Below are 20,000 nucleotides of genomic sequence, written 5' to 3' on the forward strand. Positions count from 1 at the left end.
CATGCAAAGACCAACTTAAGTGAACTGTGAGTTGTGGTTGTATACCCGTTATACTTTGGAAAGTTGTACACTGTGGGTGACATTCATTTTCTCAAATAGTGTCTTCTTGTGAGGCTTCAAACTGGCTTCACCATTTGGATGTGGGGGATATATTGTAACAGTGAGTCAACTCCTTCTTGCAAGGAAGGAGTAACACAAGCAAAGACAAACATGTCGTGGTACCCACGCACGCATGCACAAACAAACCAACAAAGGATGGAATAGCACTTTATCTGCCCAAAGAGGGAATTTGCATTTATGGGTTCATAAATGCCAACACACAGTCACACAAACACACACACACACACAAACACATACACGCACACATTAAAAACACATGCACACATGCAACAAACAGCTGTGACGGATGGAGTGATTGAAACCGGTTGCTTCGTTACGAAACATGACAATTTTGTCATCCAAAAAGTCCCCAAGATTTTATGTTTTGGAAACTTGTTTGAAATTGTCAGTGACAATTCTTTTGAGTCCTGATTATGTAGCTCTGACACATCTTATAACTAAAGGAAATCAAGTGAATGATATTTTCCCCTTAATAAATACGAGAACTCCAAAAGGCAACATCAAAATCCTCGTGCCACAAAATTCAAAATGTGGCACGAGGATATATAGAACTGTATTATTCAACTTTTGTCAAGGGGGGGCTCTCCTGCAGCTCTCTTACAGAGGGGGACTTCCAGTCCTCGTAAAAGAACAGTTTCTTTGACGTATTTCTTTGCAAGACAGAGCCGGGTCCTCTGTACTCCGTCTTAACTGGAGGCCTTTACATGCGCCGCAGCGTGGAGCGGGCCCGTGAAAGACCCCGCCCAGACCAGGCTGCGGCCGCATTCCTTTCCACTATTTACGGCCTTGGTGTCGACGCCTCTAATGACTACGTTGGGCTACCGCGCTCGTCAATCAATCACAGATTTATCTTTTCCCCCTATCACAGTTCGGAGACATGCCTTTGATTTTGTTCATACCTGTCCGAGTTGCTTCCAAGCTTAAGTAGTATGGTTAAGCTTTAACAGTGTTGGTTTTAACCTCGGCCACGCATGTGTCTACCTGTGGTGCTGGTTGGCTGAATCCCCCTGCATCACAAGAGGGCTGGAGGGGGCGAGGTACGGGGAGAAAGAGGGGCCAGGGGAGGGAGGCGAGGAGGGTGAGGAGCAGTAGACAGTGTGATAATTGGGGTGTTGGACTGCATAGCCGGTCTTGTTATGGTCGGGGTTATGGAGCCAGTCTTCATTAATTACACCGATAATTGGGTCCTCGCTGCTAGACAATGTTGGTTGTATTTAAACCCCGGGTCACAGCAGGGCTGTACAAATACAGCTGCTCAGAATGGGTTATTAGCACGGTTTGCAGAAGTATTCTACCATTTTACCATTCATTATCTACCATTTGAAACTCACATTTTGAAAACTAAATCTAATGTGTTCCACTACCCCCTCCCCCCCAACTTTCTATTGTTAAACATTCATCCTTGCTCCGTAGAATGCCTCTCAGATAATACAATACAATACTTTAATGAGACAATAAACGACGCCACATGTATCGCTGGCCTCTCAAATGGAAAGCCTGTTTGATTGTAGACAGCATGTTACTATTGGCTCATGGGTGTGCTCCGTACACATTGTTTCAGCTGTAAATATTTGGATTAAGCACCTATTAGCAGGCTAATTAAACGGTGTGTGTAGATTTAACATTATACACACTGGGAAACCTCAAAGAGCCAAAAGAGAGGAATGATGTCATTCCAAACATAGAGACATGAGTTTTCTACTATCACAGTTCAGCTCCATATGTTTTGATTACATTTTGTCTTTCTGTGCTCTACAAACCAAAGCAGCGCATGCTCGCAGCCCTGCTCCCGACTTCAAAGTGTAAAGGAGGAATGTGTCTAATCAGGAAACATAGTTGTTTGCCCTGTCCTAGTTTGACCTAATTTACAGCACATTTACCCAGCTTCTCTTGAAAGCATAACCAACGAGAATACATTCAACACAAGGAACAGGGTCATCGCTGGTTGTTGCAATTATAGAAACACAGATTATGGTTGGTAGTACTTTCCCTGCTTTTTGTCTTTCCCTCATCACAAACAGCCATCAGGGACTTCCAGTGAACACACAGCGGGCACTCACCCGTATGTAGGGGTTAGACTCCCTGCTCAAGGATGCCCACTGGTAGGTCACGGGCAGTGGGGATCAAACCTAAACCCATGACACCATAGGTCTAAACACCCTAGCCGATGCAAGACCCTGCCCCTCAATGTCACCACATGCGTGACACGCTGGAAGGGTGGATGGCCCTTTCTCTGCTTTACACCCACAATAACCCCCCCGCCCCTCCCCTCCTCCCCCAGGCCCATGCGTGCAGCTCCCTGGTGTACCTGGTGTCCCTGCTGGGCAACATGGAGCACAGCTTCCACCACACGCTGCTCATGCAGATCCGGGCCCTGACGGAGCGCTACCCCTGCGTGCTGGGCGGCTGCGGCAAGGACATCTACAGGATGAGCAACTCCTTCAGCGCCATCGCCCGCCTGCTGGAGCGGAGGCTGGGGGAGAGCCCCGCCATGCAATGCAGGTGAGGAGGAGGAGGAGGAGGAGGAGGACGAGGAGGAGGAGGACGAGGAGGAGGACGAGGAGGAAGAGGAGGAGGGGGAGGAGGAGGAGGAGGAGGAGGAGGAGGAAGACGAGGAGGAGGAGGAGGAAGACGAGGAGGAGGAGGAAGACGAGGAGGACGAGGAGGAGGAGGAGGAGGAGGAGGAGGGGGAAGGGGAGGAGGAGGAGGAGGAGGAAGGGGAAGGGGAGGAGGAGGAGGAGGAAGGGGAGGAGGAGGAGGAGGAAGACGAGGAGGAGGAGGAGGAGGAGGAGGAGGAGGAAGACGAGGAGGAGGAGGAGGAGGAGGAGGAGGAAGGGGAAGACGAGGAGGAGGAGGAGGAGAATGGGGCTTTTATATGGGTCACTTGTGTCGGTGTCAATGAGGTTAAAGCTTACCTCCTAGGGCATACGGTTCAGCTATTGTTCAAGTATAGAGACATAAAAAAGGCCAACTAAATGACACCCTGGGACCTGATTAGTTATATTGCGAGGGTGGATTATCGTTGTCCTTTTTACTCACAAACTCTACTCTGCTGTTCTGGAGGTCGTTCACGCAGACATCACACACACACACACACACACACACACACACACACACACACACACACACACACACACACACACACACACATGTATATGTATATATATATATGTGTGTTTACAGTGTGCCATAGCCATAGCGGCTGAGGTGGAGGCCATAGCAGAATACACAATAGAACAACAAGGCCACCTTGAAAACCTAGACAAACCAACACCATAACAGCGCCTTGAGTGACAGGAGACAAACAGAAGAGACCTTTTGAGTGTTGGATGAATGTGGTCCGACTTTATGTCTAGGCCTATTCCACATAAACTTCACAGTCAAATAAACTAAAGCAGGCACGCAGTGATAAACTGAATAGCCTCAACGTAAGCATCATCATGTGGTGGGCATTATCAAAAATGTTTATTTACCATTTATTTCGTAAATACCATCCATTGTGAACAATGTTGAACAAAGGTGAACAATGTTTGTTGTAAAAGTTGTTTCAGGGAGTTTTCGTTTGTTCTGTGGTTGGCAAGTCATCTAAAGCTACTTCAGTTGTAACGACCAGCCAGGCAAACTCGTCATGTTTTAATCGACCGAAATGCTGTATTTAAAACTCGTATACAGAACAAAACACAAGATATTGGACCCCAAACCTGCATTACTGTTTGAGTTGGCCTTATTGTAACATTCTACTTTATTTTATCGACCATTAAAATCCAAAATTACCGTTATCAAAATATGGCTCAGCGTGGTTCTGAAAATACGCTACTGCCAAACCAAACTCGTCTTGTATTCAAATAAAAAGTAATCATCAAAAAGGAAAGAATAAACCGTATGTGTGTGTCTGTGTGTGTGTGTGTGTGTGTGTGTGTGTGTGTGTGTGTGTGTGTGTGTGTGTGTGTGTGTGTGTGTGTGTGTGTGTGTGTGTGTGTGTGTGTGTGTGTGTGTGTGTGTGTGTGTGTTAACATATCCAAAAGTGTGCTGCACTCCCCATATAGTTAACACTATTCAAAACGGCTTGGCAGTGCTCCCCGTTCCTCTCATAGGGATTCTGACTCCCTCTATTTGGGGGTCTCTGCGTCGGGTGAAGGGAGGGAGGAGGGGGAGAGAATGACGAAGAGAAAGGCAGAGTGCTTTTCTCTGAAAGGGAGAGCAAGAGGGCAAGGAGAGAGGAAAAAACAGCCGCATGGGCCCCTGGAAGTCTGTTTCCACCCAACAACAAGCGGATGGTCTGATGAAGATGGAATGGCCCCCGGCAGAGCGAAAGACAGATAAATATACACAGAGGGATGGAAAGAGAGGGGAGAGAGAGAGGGGAGAGAGAGAGAGAGAGAGAGAGAGAGAGAAAGAGAGAGAGAGAGAGAGAGAGAGAGAGAGAGAGAGAGAGAGAGAGAGGGAGAGGGAGAGGGAAGGGGGGAAAGCGAGGGGGGGAGAGAGAGAGAGAGAGAGAGAGAGACAGGGAAGGGGGGAAAGCGAGGGGGGGAGAGAGAGAGAGAGAGAGAGAGAGAGGGAAGGGGGGAAAGCGAGGGGGGGAGAGAGAGAGAGAGCGAGAGAGAGGGAGATGATGTGAGGTAGAAACAAGCCTTGGATATACAAACTAAATAAAAATAAAAAAGAGCTGGAGCGCAAGAGAGAGTGTAGGCTCATTTAAGAGCAGTACCAATGAATCACGAAATGTGTTTAAAGTCATTCGGTGTGAAACTCGGTTTAAACATGTGATGTTCGGTCAAGCCTCATCTCTCCTGCTGTATCCTCACGTGCCCAGAGTCACACACATTCCAGCCCCGCAAACTGTCACGTGTGTGTGCATTTCTGTGTGTGTGTTACAGCCTTGGAAACGAGCGCACGGCGTCCCAGTGTGCGGCTCCTATGGGAGCGCACGGTCCAGCAGCAGGAGGACTCAAAGGGGGAGCAGGAGCAGTCCGAGCAGTGGGGTCGGACCAGCATCTCCAGATCAGGATCCAGGCCTTCGAGGAGAAGATGGGGGCCGAGGGGGGAGAGAAGGAGGCTGGTGGGGAGGAGGAGGAGGAGGAGGAGGAGGAGGAGGAGGGGGAGTCGCCGGCCCCCCAGAGGAGGTACAGCGCCGGGCAGACCGCCCGGCTGGAGCGGCGGGAGATGAGGTTCAACAGGTCTGTCGGAGCCGACCCCGGACCCCTGGCCCACTGGGGACCCTTAATGGTCCACACTTCATGTGTAATAAGAGTGCAGTCACTGATGGTGGAGGCCGATGTGCTATATTGTAATGTTCTGGATTGTATTGTAGCCGACTGTACCCAGCTGTGCTAGACCGTACTACGCAGCACTGTATGGCTGTGTACCTTGCTGTATTGCGCTGTATTATACTGCACTGTTTTGTATTTGTACCTGACTATACCGTCGTGCTAAATGACAACTTGGTGTGGGGATGTGTACCTGGTCCTCCCAGGTCAAAGAGCCTGGCCCTCCACGCCGGCCGCTCGCGCTCCTTCAACTCGGACAACGGCGAAGACACCGAGGGAACCGTGACCGCTGACGCCACCCCTCCCCATGCTCTGGCCAATCAGCAGGGAGATCCGCAGGAAGTCCCGCCCCCGGAGAGGAAGGCAACCGACGGCAGCCCCGCCACAGACAGTGGGACGAAGGAAGCAGACGGAGAAAAGGGAGGGAAGGATGGGGGGGAGGAGGAGAGGGAGGAAGAGGAGGAGGAGGAAGTGGATCGACTTCACGTTCACCTGAAAAACAACATGGAGACCATCAAAGCGTTCTGTAAAGAAATGGTGACCCAGATCCCAGTTCCAGAGCAATGTTTTATTGAAGGTAATGAGTGCGTGTGTGTGTTTACACGTGTGTATGTTTACACGTGTGCATGTTTACGTGTGTCTGTGTATACACACACTCAATACATACCGGTGAATAGGTAGACTATACAAACATTTTCCCGACTGCATTACAGACTAATCGCTGAATTACCGAACGACTTTCTCATCTCCAGCTCATACTTTGCCTGTTAGTTACGCTGATCCGAGCCCATGTGAAGCGGTGCAAGACGTGGTTGGAAGGATTGAAGCACAGGGGTTAACGGAAGTGTCGAGAAGGAGTTAAAAGCAGTGTACCAAAGCATGGGGTTCGATTACACATGTTTTGGCTGGGTTTAATCATATAGCGGTATGTGTCAAACATCACTAGTCTCGCCCGCTAACAATTCACTCACACAATGTCACACACATGCACTCCTGTGTTACTGCCAGGAGTCAGTGTGGGGCTTTTAGGCTTGTCAATCTGTCTTACCGGGGGCTAAGTTTTGACGTGAGTAGCACATATCAACTGAAGGCACACTGCATTTAATCTTTAACTCTCTCCACCCTCTCTCTATGTCTCTCCAGCTCTCTAGCTTCGCTCTCTATATATATAGGCATACTGTTTATACGTACGTATCTCTCTCCCCTCTAGGGCTCTCTCCCCTCTCTCTTTTTGTCTCTCTCTGTACCTCTCTCTCCATCTCTCTCACCATCTCTTGCTATAACCCTACTGCCTCTCTCTGTCTCTCCTCTCTCTATGTCTCTCGCTCTCTCTCGCTCTCTTTTGCAATCTCTCTATACATCTCCCTCTCCCTCTCTCTAGTTCCCTCTGTCTCACTCATTCTCCTATTCTTGTTTCTCATGCTTCTTCACACAAACATACAACAGGTCCACATACACACACCCCCACACTGTTTTTACTGTTGGACTGAATTACGAGTCTTGGTTCTCTTTATCTGCGCCTGCATGTGTATGTTCCTTACTCAGCACACAGAGAAAGCAGCTGCAGAGTAGAATCACTCAAAGGGGGGTCAATATATTGCTAGGGAATTATAAATGCATTCCTTGTCGAATGTACTGTACTATGCATTTATGATTGCAGTATGGACCAGCTTTACTAGGCATGAGCTTCACAGCATTTCTTGACATGCACCGAGGGGATATCTGAGAAGGCAGCGAGAGATCCCCACGATAGATGGAGGAAAGTTTAAGTGTTCCTACAGAGACAAGATGGCTGAGCAGGCTGACTTAGATTAAACGAGCAAACAATATCCATATCTATTTCTATATAGTTCTTCTTGCGACTATTATTGTGATTCTATCACTACTACAACAAATATTATCTATATTACACACAAGACTACAAAGTTTACCACAAAACCTGTGACGCATGATGCAATGTTAATTCTAGACATTCTAGTTTACGGTAGAGTGCTAATCTCCTAAACTAAATCAAGAAGTTTAGAATAACAGAGGATGTTAGCCAAACTCTAATGCACCTTCTGGCAAAGCTCATATGTTACATGTTAGAGATGGCAATAGTATAAATAACTTGTTAACATAATGAATTACAGAATTATGTCATGGCAAGCCATCTTTTTTGGTAAAGTCAGCTGTTAAAACGAAAGCCAGACTAATGTTTGCTTTACTTTATAAGATTATCTATTTATTTACATATCTTCCCTTTACTTGAGTTTTCTCTCTGGGATTAATGCAGTAACTTTTCTTCTTTAAAGTGGACATATTATGAAAACAACACACAAAGTCTGTACATGATTTTTGAGTGAGGTGTGCATTTCTGAAAGTAACCCGCCTACAGTTACCAAACGAGCGAATAATACCTCCATCTTCCCCACACCCCTCCAATCAGAGCATCGCTACGATTTTGTGGACCAGCGGACGGGCAGCTCGGCCGGGGGCAGCTCGGCAGCAGCCCGGCCGCTCAGCTCCGGGAGTACAATCCCTTTCTCTGCCGGACTGCCGCCGAGCCCCCAGCCGGAGCTTCCGGACTGCCGCCGACCCCCCCGACCCCCCCCTTGTTGTGGAAGTACCAGAGACGTCAGACGCAGTCTTTATGAATCATAATATCATCCGAGGCGCACATAACTTTTGGCTGTGATATTAGATATAATATTATATAAATACCAGATGTATTATATATTATTATTATTATTATTATTATTATTATTATTATTATTATTATTATTATAGTATATTATATTATATTATATTATATTGATATAGAGCTCCAGGAGTCCGCAAACGGCAACAATCTGTTCTCCTCCATGCTGTGGTTCAGTCTGACAGCTCATTGGTCAATGGGCAGCATCTCATTTGCATTAAAGCTACAGGCACCAGAAACAGGGCATTCTGAAGGGACTGAAACCGAGGGGAATAGTGGCAGGCATGATTATTTTTCCTATAAGCTATTTCCAGCAAACATCTTCAAAGACATGTTTTCTGGAACTGATATACTATGTTTACTTGTTGGGAAAACAACATAATATGTCTCCTTTAATACAATGCGAGTCATGTGTTATAAAAAGTTACATAACAAACTATGTTTGAAGATGACATTCGTTGGGAGACAGGCAGTTAGTAAAATACAGAAACAATGGCACCATTAAAACAGTAAAGTGAACCTGAAAAGGTCAGAGGACGTTTTTGAAAAATCTTTCACATGTGTATTCTTTGATATGACCAGTAAGTTCCAGTGTTTATTTTGTGTTTGTGTTTGTTTGTGCGTGTATGTGTGTGTATTTTGTGCATGCACATGCGCGTGTATGTGTGTGAATGTGTGATGAAACATCATGGTGATGGGACAGGGTGAGATGTGTTAATTGACAGGAGGGGAAGATGTATCCCTCCCATCCCGACCCTAATGGGAAACGGCAAGGATTTACCCAGTGTAAATATCTGTCTGCTGGGGATTCAACACACACACACACACACCCAACAACACAAATGCACACAAACACACACACACACACACACACACAAACACACAAACACACAAACACACAAACACACACATACACACACACACACACACACACACACAAATGACAAACACATACACACGTGCACACACAAACAAAGGCCATTCATTCTAAAAAGCATTTTCGACTTTGAATGATATCTTGATCCCGTGCTCCTTTCCATTAGCATTCACTGTTTTGTTTCAACGCCTTAGCCTTCGCCATCAAAGGAGAAACGCCCAAGGTCCGTAGGATATGACATCACAGGTCAGGGCAGTTGGAGATGAAGTCATGGTGCTGTTGAGACACCTACAGGTGTGTCCACATCTCCCATCCCATTATCTCCATCCCAGGAGACTAGATTTACTGCAGGGAAACTCCAATAGGAGTACCCCATTTTCCGTCAACAAATAGATGTTTCAGGCAGAAGAGGAGAAGAATTTTCACAATAGTTGGGAAGTTTCAGGAAAATACTTATTTGGATGGGTTTCAATCTTGTTTGTTCCAGAGCTATATATTACACTTTAATCCTATTCAGTACTCAATGCCAAAAGGGAAAAGACAAAGTTCCTCTGCAGTGAACCTGTGTGCAATGAATCTAAATACGATCCCTGGGGCCTCCATTCTATACAATCACTGGGGGCGGAGCTAACTTAAGGAAGAAATACAACCGGATAAAACCACAGAAAATAATATCTGTTTATTTTTCATTTTCTGTGTGGTGAACGCGTGTGTGTGTGTGTGTGTGTGTGTGTGTGTGTGTGTGTGTGTGTGTGTGTGTGTGTGTGTGTGTGTGTGTGTGTGTGTGTGTGTGTGTGTGTGTGTGTGTGTGTGTGTGTGTGTGTGTGTGTGTGTGTGTGTGTGCGCGTGTCTGCGTCTGCGTCTGCGTCTGCGTCTGCGTCTGCGTCTGCGTCTGCGTCTGCGTCTGCGTGTGTGTCAGATTCAGGCCGGGGCTGCTTCGCCAAGCTCTCCTTCTCATGCCCACTGAAGGGCAACTACTGTCTGTACCCCAAGTCCAGCTTCGTCCTGACCAGCCCCCAGCCACACCTCTGGGTGCACGTCATGATGCTGCACCTGCAGGTCAGTGTGTGTGCATGTGTGTGTGTGTGTATTTGTGAGTGCATGTGTGTGTGTGTGTGTGTTTGTGTGTGTGTGTGTGTGTGTCTGTATGTGTGTGTGTGTGTGTGTGTGTGTGTGTGTGTGTGTGTGTGTGGGAGCTCAGTACTAGCGCATATAGCAATAGCAGCTGTCATCGCGTCATCGTCTCATCGTCCCACCCCCACACTTATACAGTCCAACATTCTGTCATTTTGGCTCTATATGAATAATAGAAAATGTTATTTTACAATATACAACTTTTAGATTTTTTCATTGTGTAGGAAACCTGATAGATCAAGCAAGGTATGGATTACTCTGTAATTAGTCCTTGTTTATTTTATGATCTGCTGTTATTCTCAGGGGATGCTATATATTGGCCATTTAGGAGTTTTTCCAATGTTCTCCTTAGTTGAAAAGCTGCAGTTTAACCTCCATCTTCTACCAGGGACATTTAATATGAATTAGTTATCTTCAAATAGGTATTTGTTTCTGCATTCTCTGAGCACTCCTGTACCTCTCTCTTTCTCATTGCTTGTGTCTGTCTCCCTCTCTCTCCCCTCCAGAGCAAGTCCAGTGTGGCTCTGTGCTCCGGAGATGAATGTGTGCAGAGACTGGTGTCACTGTGGGAGAGGACGCAGCTAAGAGGAGCCCACAGCTTCTCTATGGCCATGACCCAGAACCCCACCCTGCATAGGAAGGTACGTGACCCAAAACCCCACCCTCTTAAGCAGGCACATGACAAGGTACATGGCCAATATTCATTAATCCATACATATATATACTACATTACTCCCTCCATTTGTTAATTTATTCATCACTTAAAGGTTGGCTATGGCATTTGCGAAACGCCAGCAGATTTTGAAAATACACAACTCAAATGGTCCTACCCCCTCTCCTTCAACGCTGACTCTGACTCCACCCATTCCAAGTACATGGACGCACAATCATGCACGAGCGAACGTGCGAAAGTGCTAGTTATTCACAACAACCAGAAGCTTGTTCTGGGTCACGAGCTTTGAGTATGTGCACGAAGGGGTCGCGCGGGGAGCGGGGGAGGGGGAGTGCAGTACGACCGTTTCATTGACGTACTTACTGTCCAATGCCACTCGGTGGGTCTGGAAATCATTGGCTGGAGAACCCTGCCCGTTCCACAGATGATTGACTTGTTTAATTTTCATGTCAGTACTTCTAACTCAGTGGCTGTAAGTGGGTTATGATAAGGATTTCAAGTAATTTTGCAAAAATGGCCAAAAAAGAGAATTCCATACCCAACCTTTAAGGAATTCATTGATCCATCCATTCATTCATTGATCCATCCATTCATTCATCGATCCATCCATTCATTCATGCAGTCATGCATGCATCCATGCGCCTATCATTCCATCCCTTGATTAATTAATTCATCCAACCATGAAGCTAGACTTTACCTGCATTTAGTTTGCATGGTGGAGCTGCACTGTCCTTGTTTTGGGCTCGTATTGACCTGCTTGAAGTCACCATAAAATACAAACAAACCTTTTCACCTGTTAAACAATGTATGGCAAAGAACTAGAAAATAAGTCAGTATTTTGTGTTAAGTGGTGGGTGGCTTAACTTTCATGGAACACTATCTAAACTCCCTTCTGTCTTCATTTAAAAGATTGGCAAACTCTGAATGAAGTGTTATTTTACGCCCACTTTGGAATGTGACAGATTAATCCTTACAGATATAACAAAACCATTCCTTAATTCTTACCACCCTTAAAGTCCTGTTTCAAAGTCCTGGCAATCATGTCACCTTACAATCTATTTCACAGGGTCCTTAATCCACAATATAAGCATTGAGATTGTGTTTGTGTGTGTTTGTGTTTTTATCTGTATGTGTGCGTGTGTGTGTGTGTGTGTGTGTGTGTGTGTGTGTGTGTCCTAAAAGCTATCTATCTGAAGCAGAAAGGATGAAGTCATTGGTTATGGATGCAAGGACAAAATTCCTAGATAGGCCTCTGTGTGTGTGCGTGTCTGTGTGTGTATGTGTGTGTGTGCGTGTGTGTCTGTCTGTTTATTAATGAAATATGCTAAGTAGTCGCTCACTGTAAACACTGCCTTGGTTTATTTAAACTCTTACTTGTTTATACCTTAGGCGAAACAAATGACCAAAGTAGAGAATAGAATGAGTGCGTCACGTCATTGTCTCAGTGTGTGTGCGTACACGTGTGGTCCCTCCAACATTTTCTGACAGGCTAAGTGGTCACCAGGCAATAATTAGACGTAAGGAATAAATTGAGTGTGTGTTTTCGTTCTGCAAATGAGTGTTTTGAATGTGTCGAGATGGGACATATATTGTTACCATATGGTAACCATAGCTCCAGGTATACCGTACTCCCCAAACATACACTCCCTTTCGTTCTCTCTCTCCCTGTTCTTTCATTTTCTCTGATGCTCCCTCACTCTGGTGCTCACTCTCTCTTTTTGTCTGCACATGCTCACAACACACAGACACGCACGCACACACACACGCATGCACACAAACATACATATAACACTTCTGTGTAATCGCCACCTCACTCTTTGTTATTTATCCTTTGTATGACTTAATGTTACTATTTGTATCATATTCATCATAAACATATTTATCATGTCAATGAAAAATTAATTTGAACACGCGTAAAGATTTTGTCCAAATAACAATGTAAGCTAAAGGACAAACACAAACAAAAGTTTAATAAAAGAGAGCACTGTTCGCAGGACAGGAGTACTCACCTTCAGCCAATGAAATTAGAGGATTTGGTGAAATTGCCTTTTAATTGGATTATGGTACGAAACATATGCTTCAGCCAATCACAACAGTAGCTCCTACAACACCTTCTTATTAAGTCAATTATATCCCATGTTTGTTCATACCGTTGCTTTGAGATAAACCAATGCAGCCTTAAACTGAACAAATAATGCCCCCAAGGAGGAACAGGACAAACAAAGATTAACAGTTACATGAGAGAGAGGGTTTAGATGGCTCTGCTGGTCTTATCTATGGATATAAAATGCAATTAAGTGATATTAAAAGGCCCCTCTCTCTTGTAATTCTCTCTCTCTTAAAACTCTCTGTCCGTAGAGAGATTCGCTCTTACATTATCATCCTAAGCGCTGGCCTCTTTTGCTCTCGACCAATCAGAACCACATGGCACAGGTATGGATTCCACCGCAGATTCCCGTTAAGAGCTGTCGTGTGTTACAGAGATGAAAGGGGTCCATACTTATTATTCTGGGCCACTTTTTAACAAGGCAATTTGGGAGATTTGCAGGAGTTCTTGACACGTCTCCTGAGATTGTCGAGAGCGTTAAAGCCACAGCACAATGAAAATGTACTTTTTCCAACTTGTTAGCTCATTTCTTCACTCAATTTAAATGGCCTTTTCAGTCAATATAGACCCACATTACAAAACATTGTATTTATTAGATGTTTTACATCCAAAACTAATAAACTGTAATGGTAACTGGAGTATTAATTCCTCTGCAGGCCTTTTTTGTTTTGTTTCTGAAGACAACCTACTTGTCCATATTGGCAGTCTTAAAAATTCAGCCAAAAAAATCATAACATCTCTCCACTGTAGTCTTATAAACCTTGCAACTGGCTATAACTTTGTTCGCTGGCTTCTAGTTGAGGTTGGTTTTGTGCATCCAATAAGACCCTGAACGGTCCGATCCATTTCACTAAAGCACTGTACCATGTTCACGACTTGTTTTGTTTGGAAATGTGCTCCCTAACAGAAATGAGATATGCACTGACATCAATTTCACGGTGTCTTTAAATGCTCCGCGGAAATATGTTGGTTTCAGAGAAGAGCTGGTTTCTAAAAAAAAAGCAGACAAGAGGAAGCTTGGTAGAAGTTTGTATGGAATAACAAACAGTGAAGACTTAGCAAGATGAACTTTTATTCTGTGAGAAAATTGGGTTGTCAGATAAATGTCGAGAGGTTAAGAAGGAGTCATTAGAGACACAGTACATTCCCAAAAATGCATGTATTTCATTGAAATAAGGAGATGAAAAAACAGGATATACAGAAAGCAAGGTGAAACTGGAAAAATAGTTGAATATAGAAAATTGTCAAGTAGAGAAAGTCAATGTGATGTCAATAAGGCCTTGTTAAGTTTTTGCCGTTGTGCAGAAAACAATTAAAATGTTGTGAGAGAGAAGATAACGGACAACCACAGCAATGATCGAAGAGTGTGTCGACCACACTTATCTTTATTTCTCTATGGACATGGGGCACACAACATCAGTGGAATGAAGCTCAAACAAAGGGAAGTTTGTAATCAGAAGTAAAGGAGGGGACAGGTGACGATGACACATGCAGGAAGTGTGTGCAGAAAAGATAAACAGCATGAAGATAGACTGAAAATAATCAAATAAAAGTAGCTTAAACTACTAGCACCAGATGGGGGCGGGACAATGAAACGAAGAGGAAAAGCATGCTGGGAGATATGGAGGACAGGGTTAGAAAGAGATACCGTGTTTATTCAGCGTTTGTTCCCATTGTATTCCTCCCGCGGCCAAGATGCTGTTGTGGTTCTGGTTGTTTATGTGTGAAAAGGAGCTGTTTTCTTGATTCAGTAAACCACGGTACACATAAAATGAACTTTTGTGTACACACACACAGAGAAGGCCTGCGGCTTCATCGGATGGTTGTTGCCTTTGTACGAAATTCTACTAAACATGATCTCATTTTACAAACACATTGTTATAACCTTGGGCTTCAATGAATGCTATTTTTTTCATGACAGATCGTAGATTATAATTCACTGAAATTATATCAAAAGCATGTTGCTCAGTTGCTCCTTCTTTGACAACTTACTTCCCTCATCTCGTTCTCCCTTTAAAGGGTTCTTTTCGTTAATTCGTTTTTACAGCTCCACTGGATTTAGTTTCTCTTGAGCAAGAATCCACACTTTAACCTGCTTCTCGTGCCCCCTTCTTTCATTGGCTCTCATTTCCTCCCTTCCATGCTCCATTTCGCTGCACTTTTGCCTCAGCACGTCCAGGATATCATCTCAGACACCTGGAGTTTCCCTTTTCTCTAACACGGGTTACAGAGTAAGGGCTGGTGCAAAGATGAATATGCAGCTTAACTGTCTTCTCTGTTTGTCTGGGGGCCAGCCTCCATGCAAACAGCTAGTGCTGCGTGGTGCTGCATCTTGATCGCATTCAAATCATGTTCTACCAGCGCACAGGAGAGATAGGCCGGGGGCATGAGGGGGGGGACAGTTATATATTATATTCAGACCTCCATACACCCTTCTTTGTTCCTCCATGTCATGCCATTGTAGGATCCCCCACTTGCCCACCCCCTGGGTCTTGGAGGGGAGGAGGGTGTGTGGTTGACGTGCTTGCTCTCGTGTACCCCAGTGTGGTACCTCACCTCGGTTCAATCGGTTCCCCGGTTGGCTTGCCTGAGCTCAGTCCTGAGCCAATCCATCATTCTGTTTGTGAGTTGTTCCGACTGCTGTGCCGCGGGCGGTGTGTTGCAATGCGTTGCATGTGGTGGACCGGCCCTGTTGTATGAGGTGGTGATGGTGGTGGAGGCCTTGGCGGGGCTGGGGGAAAGAGGCAGTAGGGGTGGGGGGAGTGGTGTTGGTGGCAGGTTGGTGGAGGGTCGTTGGTTGTGGTTACATGTTACTCAAACAGCTTTGCTCTGGTTCTTGGCTTATCTTTCTCTCTTTTATGTTCCCTTAAAACACTTCCTCTCTCTCTCTCTCTCTCTCTCTCTCTCTCTCTCTCTCTCTCTCTCTCTCTCTCTCTCTCTCTCTCTCTCTCTCTCTCTCTCTCTCTCTCTCTCTCTCTCTCTCTCTCATACTTTATCTCTCAAGTCTTTATCTCCCTTCTTTCCTGGCTCCTGGGTAAGAGGACGGATGATTCAGAGTAACTCAGGCGCTCTGGTGTTTGGTAAACAATGTTCAAATTGTTTTAATTGGTTTGGCATTTTTTTCCGGGCATTAACTGGACAGTGTAATCCGGAGATAGTCTCCTTCCTGTCTTTGAAGTCTTGGAGAAGCCCATTGGACTGAGGGCGATCCACCTAGTCCACAGAGCTGCTGTCAGGAGCGATTTAAGTGAGCCTGGGTCAACCGGCTCCAGGGTTGCTTTTTACCCTTAGTTCATAGGCTGCATGTAATGGACACTTTGGGAAAGTCACTTCTCATCTCTTAGGCTGGTTCAGACTTCCTATCTGTCCCATCGCTCACAGGGCTTATGGTCCAGCTTTGCCATCCCATGTCTTGGTTCGTATTTCTTACTTGTCCATGTGTCGGGTACATCCTCTCTGGGTTCCTAGCTTCTAGAGGCAATATGGCCGTACTAATGTACAGAATTGAGAATTGAGCTGAGTGTGTGTATATACTATATCTATGATTATACTCTTTCTCTCCCAGTCTTGCTCACACATGCATAATCAGGCGCACATACACACAGACACATGGTCCTAGTTTGTCAGGGTTCTGAGGCCAATGTCCTTTGCCAAGTCACTGAAACCTGGAGCCAGTCCCAGTGGACCGCAATGTTCACCAATGACAACAAACTGCTTCATCTCTCGACTTACAGTAATGTGTGTCTGTGTGTGTGTGTGTGTGTGTGTGTGTGTGTGTGTGTGTGTGTGTGTGTGTGTGTGGATGTTGGTTTGTTTGTGTGTGTACGTGTATGTGAGAGTGGCTATAAAGTGATCGCTCATCAAAAATGAAACAACGTCATACACACAAACACATAAACACACAAACACGCGCAAAACAGCGGAGTGAAGTGCCTGGCCACTAACATGAGGCACCGAGGGATCTGTTGCAACGCCTCAATAGTCACAGAGACCGACCTCTAATGATTCACCCTTGTTGAAGACAAACACACACACCACACACACTCGATGCACACACCACACACACACACACACACACACACCACACACACTCCAAAGTGAGAGCTACTTATCTTCCTGCATTCCTTAAAATCCTGCCTCCTCTTGGGTCAGGAGCAAACTCTGGCTCCTGTGTGTGTGTGTGTGTGTGTGTGTGTGTGTGTGTGTGTGTGTGTGTGTGTGTGTGTGTGTGTGTGTGTGTGTGTGTGTGTGTGTGTGTGTGTGTGTGTGTGTGTGTGTGTGTGTGTGTGTGTGTGTGTGCGTGCGTGGTGAACTGTGTGGTGAACTGTGATGTAGTTCTTGGTTTCACTGTCAAAGCAGTGAAGTCAGGCACACACAAAGACAGAGCCCACAAACTTAATGGCCGACCCTTTATTCAACAAGTTACTTTACAGACAGGTCCTAGATTGCTGCACTCTGAGTTACCCTATTGAAAGTGTTAGTGTGTGTGTTTCTGTGTGTGTGTTTTTGTCTGTGTGTGTGTGTAGCTGTGTGAGCAAACATGGCTCATTGTCTCTGTGATTCCTGGACAAACAATAAAACACTTCAGTATGTGCCTCTATAGAGTAGCCACTTTAATATGCGTGCGTGCGTGCGTGCGTGCGTGCGTGCGTGCGTGCGTGCGTGCGTGCGTGCGTGCGTGCGTGCGTGCGAGAGGGAACCACCACATTCAATGAATGTGGTCGTGAATTATCATTAGCTAATTAGCCTGGAAATAAATTATTGAACTGCGACGATCTGGTGGAGGTGAAACCACCAGACAATGCTGTAATTGTTGTTCTCTCTATTTCTCCCTCTCTCTATATATATACCTCTATCTCCCTCCTCTCTCTCTCTCTCTCTCTCTCTCTCTCTCTCTCTCTCTCTCTCTCTCTCTCTCTCTCTCTCTCTCTCTCTCTCTCTCTCCCTCTCCCTCATTGTTCTGATTGGACTCTCTCCCTGCCCCCCCCAGGACTTGGCCAGACTTCAGGTCCATCTGGAGGAGGTGCGTTTCTTTGACCTGTTTGGCTTCAGCCAGAAAGAGGAGAACTGGCTCTGCTTCATGTGTAACAACCCCGAGAAGGCCACAGGTACACACAACACAACACAACACACACACACTCACACTCACACTCACACCCACACACACATACACAATCCTTCCATGTAAACCCTGTATTTAAGGCCTATTTAACCTGTGTGACCTCCATGGAGCTGAATGAAATCAAGGGGCTTGCTCGAGTCCTTTATAGATTTGTAAAACAAGCGATGCTGTGGTCTCTCCCACTCTCTGCGGAGGGGCCTTGACCCCCCGTGCCCTGGGCTCTGATCAGAACCATTTGTGCACCAGAGAGCTTGTGTGGTTGAGATGCTTTGAGTCAGAGTGGATTATGGGTAATGGTCATTTCACAGAACCTGGAAACGGAAAAGGGACCCACAAGCGATTCGCTCCCTAAAGACCTCTTTAAGCCAATTTTACATTTGAGCATCGGTTGATTACTACCTCCACATTCTCTGTCAGTGAATTTATGTGTGTGTGTGTGTGTGTTTGTGTGTGTGTGTGCACGCCCTTGTGTTCTGACTGAAGCAACGAAAGACATCAGAAATGTGGCCGGTGTAGTTAACTAACCCTTTTAAAGTTCTGCTAAAACTAATTACCCTTTAAGGACATAAACTGTAACTGATTTCATCTGGGTGCACTGACTAGTGAGTGATAAAGAAGATACAGTATATATATATTATGCAACAAATGCTCGAAAACAAATACAGAGACATTGACACACACGGCCGCAAAATGTTCTCCTAGTATTTTAATTTACCGCCAGCACTCCATCATGTTCTTGGTAGCTGCGCTTGGTGCGTAATACAATACCCTGGATGGAACAAACTACAACAAAATTCTGCGCCATCAAGTATTTCGGGCCAAAACCACAATGAATGTCAAAGTGACTGAAGAAAATGAATAAGCAGCTAAGAAAACAATATATTGTAAATTATTTTTTTCCCACCAAAGACACATTAACACAACTGTGACACACAAAAACAGACAAAAAAAACAAAAAGTATTAAAAGTATTCCCCCCCTAAAGGTGTGTGTATGAGCCGGCCTGTGGGCCTGTAGAACCACTCAATCCAGCCGTCTTCTCTCCGTCTGGTCACTAAGTTCAGCTCTGTAGCCTCCAACCCAGCGGTCCAGACAGCCCTTCAGAGTGAAGGGGACGTGAGGGGACGGGGAGGAGGAACACAAACCACTAGTTAATCCACGGCTGACGGTTCAGCGCTGACATTAACACAGCTCTCTGGATAGGAGCCCCTCAATCTGCCCTCTTCTTGCCGTGGGTCTCACATGGAAATTGTTATTGGGGATATAAGATTGGGGCTGAAACGAGGGCCGTGCGGACGTTTATGAATGCTGGAGTTGAATCAGGCAGGGGGGTTACCAGAAGGGGGGGGGGGAGAGAGAGAGAAAGGGAGAGAGAGGGAGAGAGGGAGAGAGAGAGAGAGGGAGAGAGGGAGAGGGAGAGAGAGAGAGAGAGAGAGAGAGAGAGAGAGAGAGAGAGAGAGAGAGAGAGAGAGAGAGAGAGAGAGAGAGAGAGAGAGAGAGAGGACTTTCTGTCACCAGCAAGCTGCTGACCTGGGGTCAGCTGTCAGATGGGTACAACCAGCCACCGTAGAATTCCCCTGAGGCCACAACCTCAGTCCGGAAGTGGTTTACATGGGAGACTGCAGGCAATTTGTGTGTGTGTGCTCGGCGTGTGTGTTTGCGGTGTAGCATTCGCAAGCAGCCCATCCGGGCGGTTCCATATGCAATGTGAGTGAAGTCGGTGCTAAACAACACAGTGATTCTATGAGGGAGGCAGACCTGTATGATTGCCTCTACACTGTGTGCAGATGTCTTTCTCTAAACGTCTGGCAGTGGGGAAGTACCAGTTTGGGAGGCCACCCATCTGTGTTCTCACATAATATTCCCAGCAGTGTGTGGGGGGGGAGAGGGGTGTTGAAATGTGGGACCCCCAGCAAAGACCCACAAAGCTCTCTCCCTGGAGCAGTGTTCTACCTCAGACAGCTTACAGATGCAGTCGTTGTTTCAGAGAGAGAAAAAAAAAGTACAATCCTCTGAAATTG

At 45.8% G+C, this 20,000-nt stretch overlaps 1 protein-coding gene across 1 annotated transcript in view; it reads left to right on the forward strand.

Moving 5' to 3' along the window:
• Window positions 1-20,000, forward strand: part of veph1 (ventricular zone expressed PH domain-containing 1) — a 60,398-nt gene that overhangs the window by 26,617 nt on the left and 13,781 nt on the right. The window contains 6 exon segments of the mRNA XM_060075772.1: window positions 2,402-2,622; window positions 4,998-5,297; window positions 5,594-5,964; window positions 9,864-10,003; window positions 10,585-10,719; window positions 17,849-17,966. Coding sequence (XP_059931755.1) covers window positions 2,402-2,622; window positions 4,998-5,297; window positions 5,594-5,964; window positions 9,864-10,003; window positions 10,585-10,719; window positions 17,849-17,966 — 1,285 coding nt within the window.

This window comes from Gadus macrocephalus, chromosome 16 (assembly GCF_031168955.1).
Source record: "Gadus macrocephalus chromosome 16, ASM3116895v1".
In the NCBI taxonomy this organism is placed as follows: domain Eukaryota; kingdom Metazoa; phylum Chordata; class Actinopteri; order Gadiformes; family Gadidae; genus Gadus; species Gadus macrocephalus.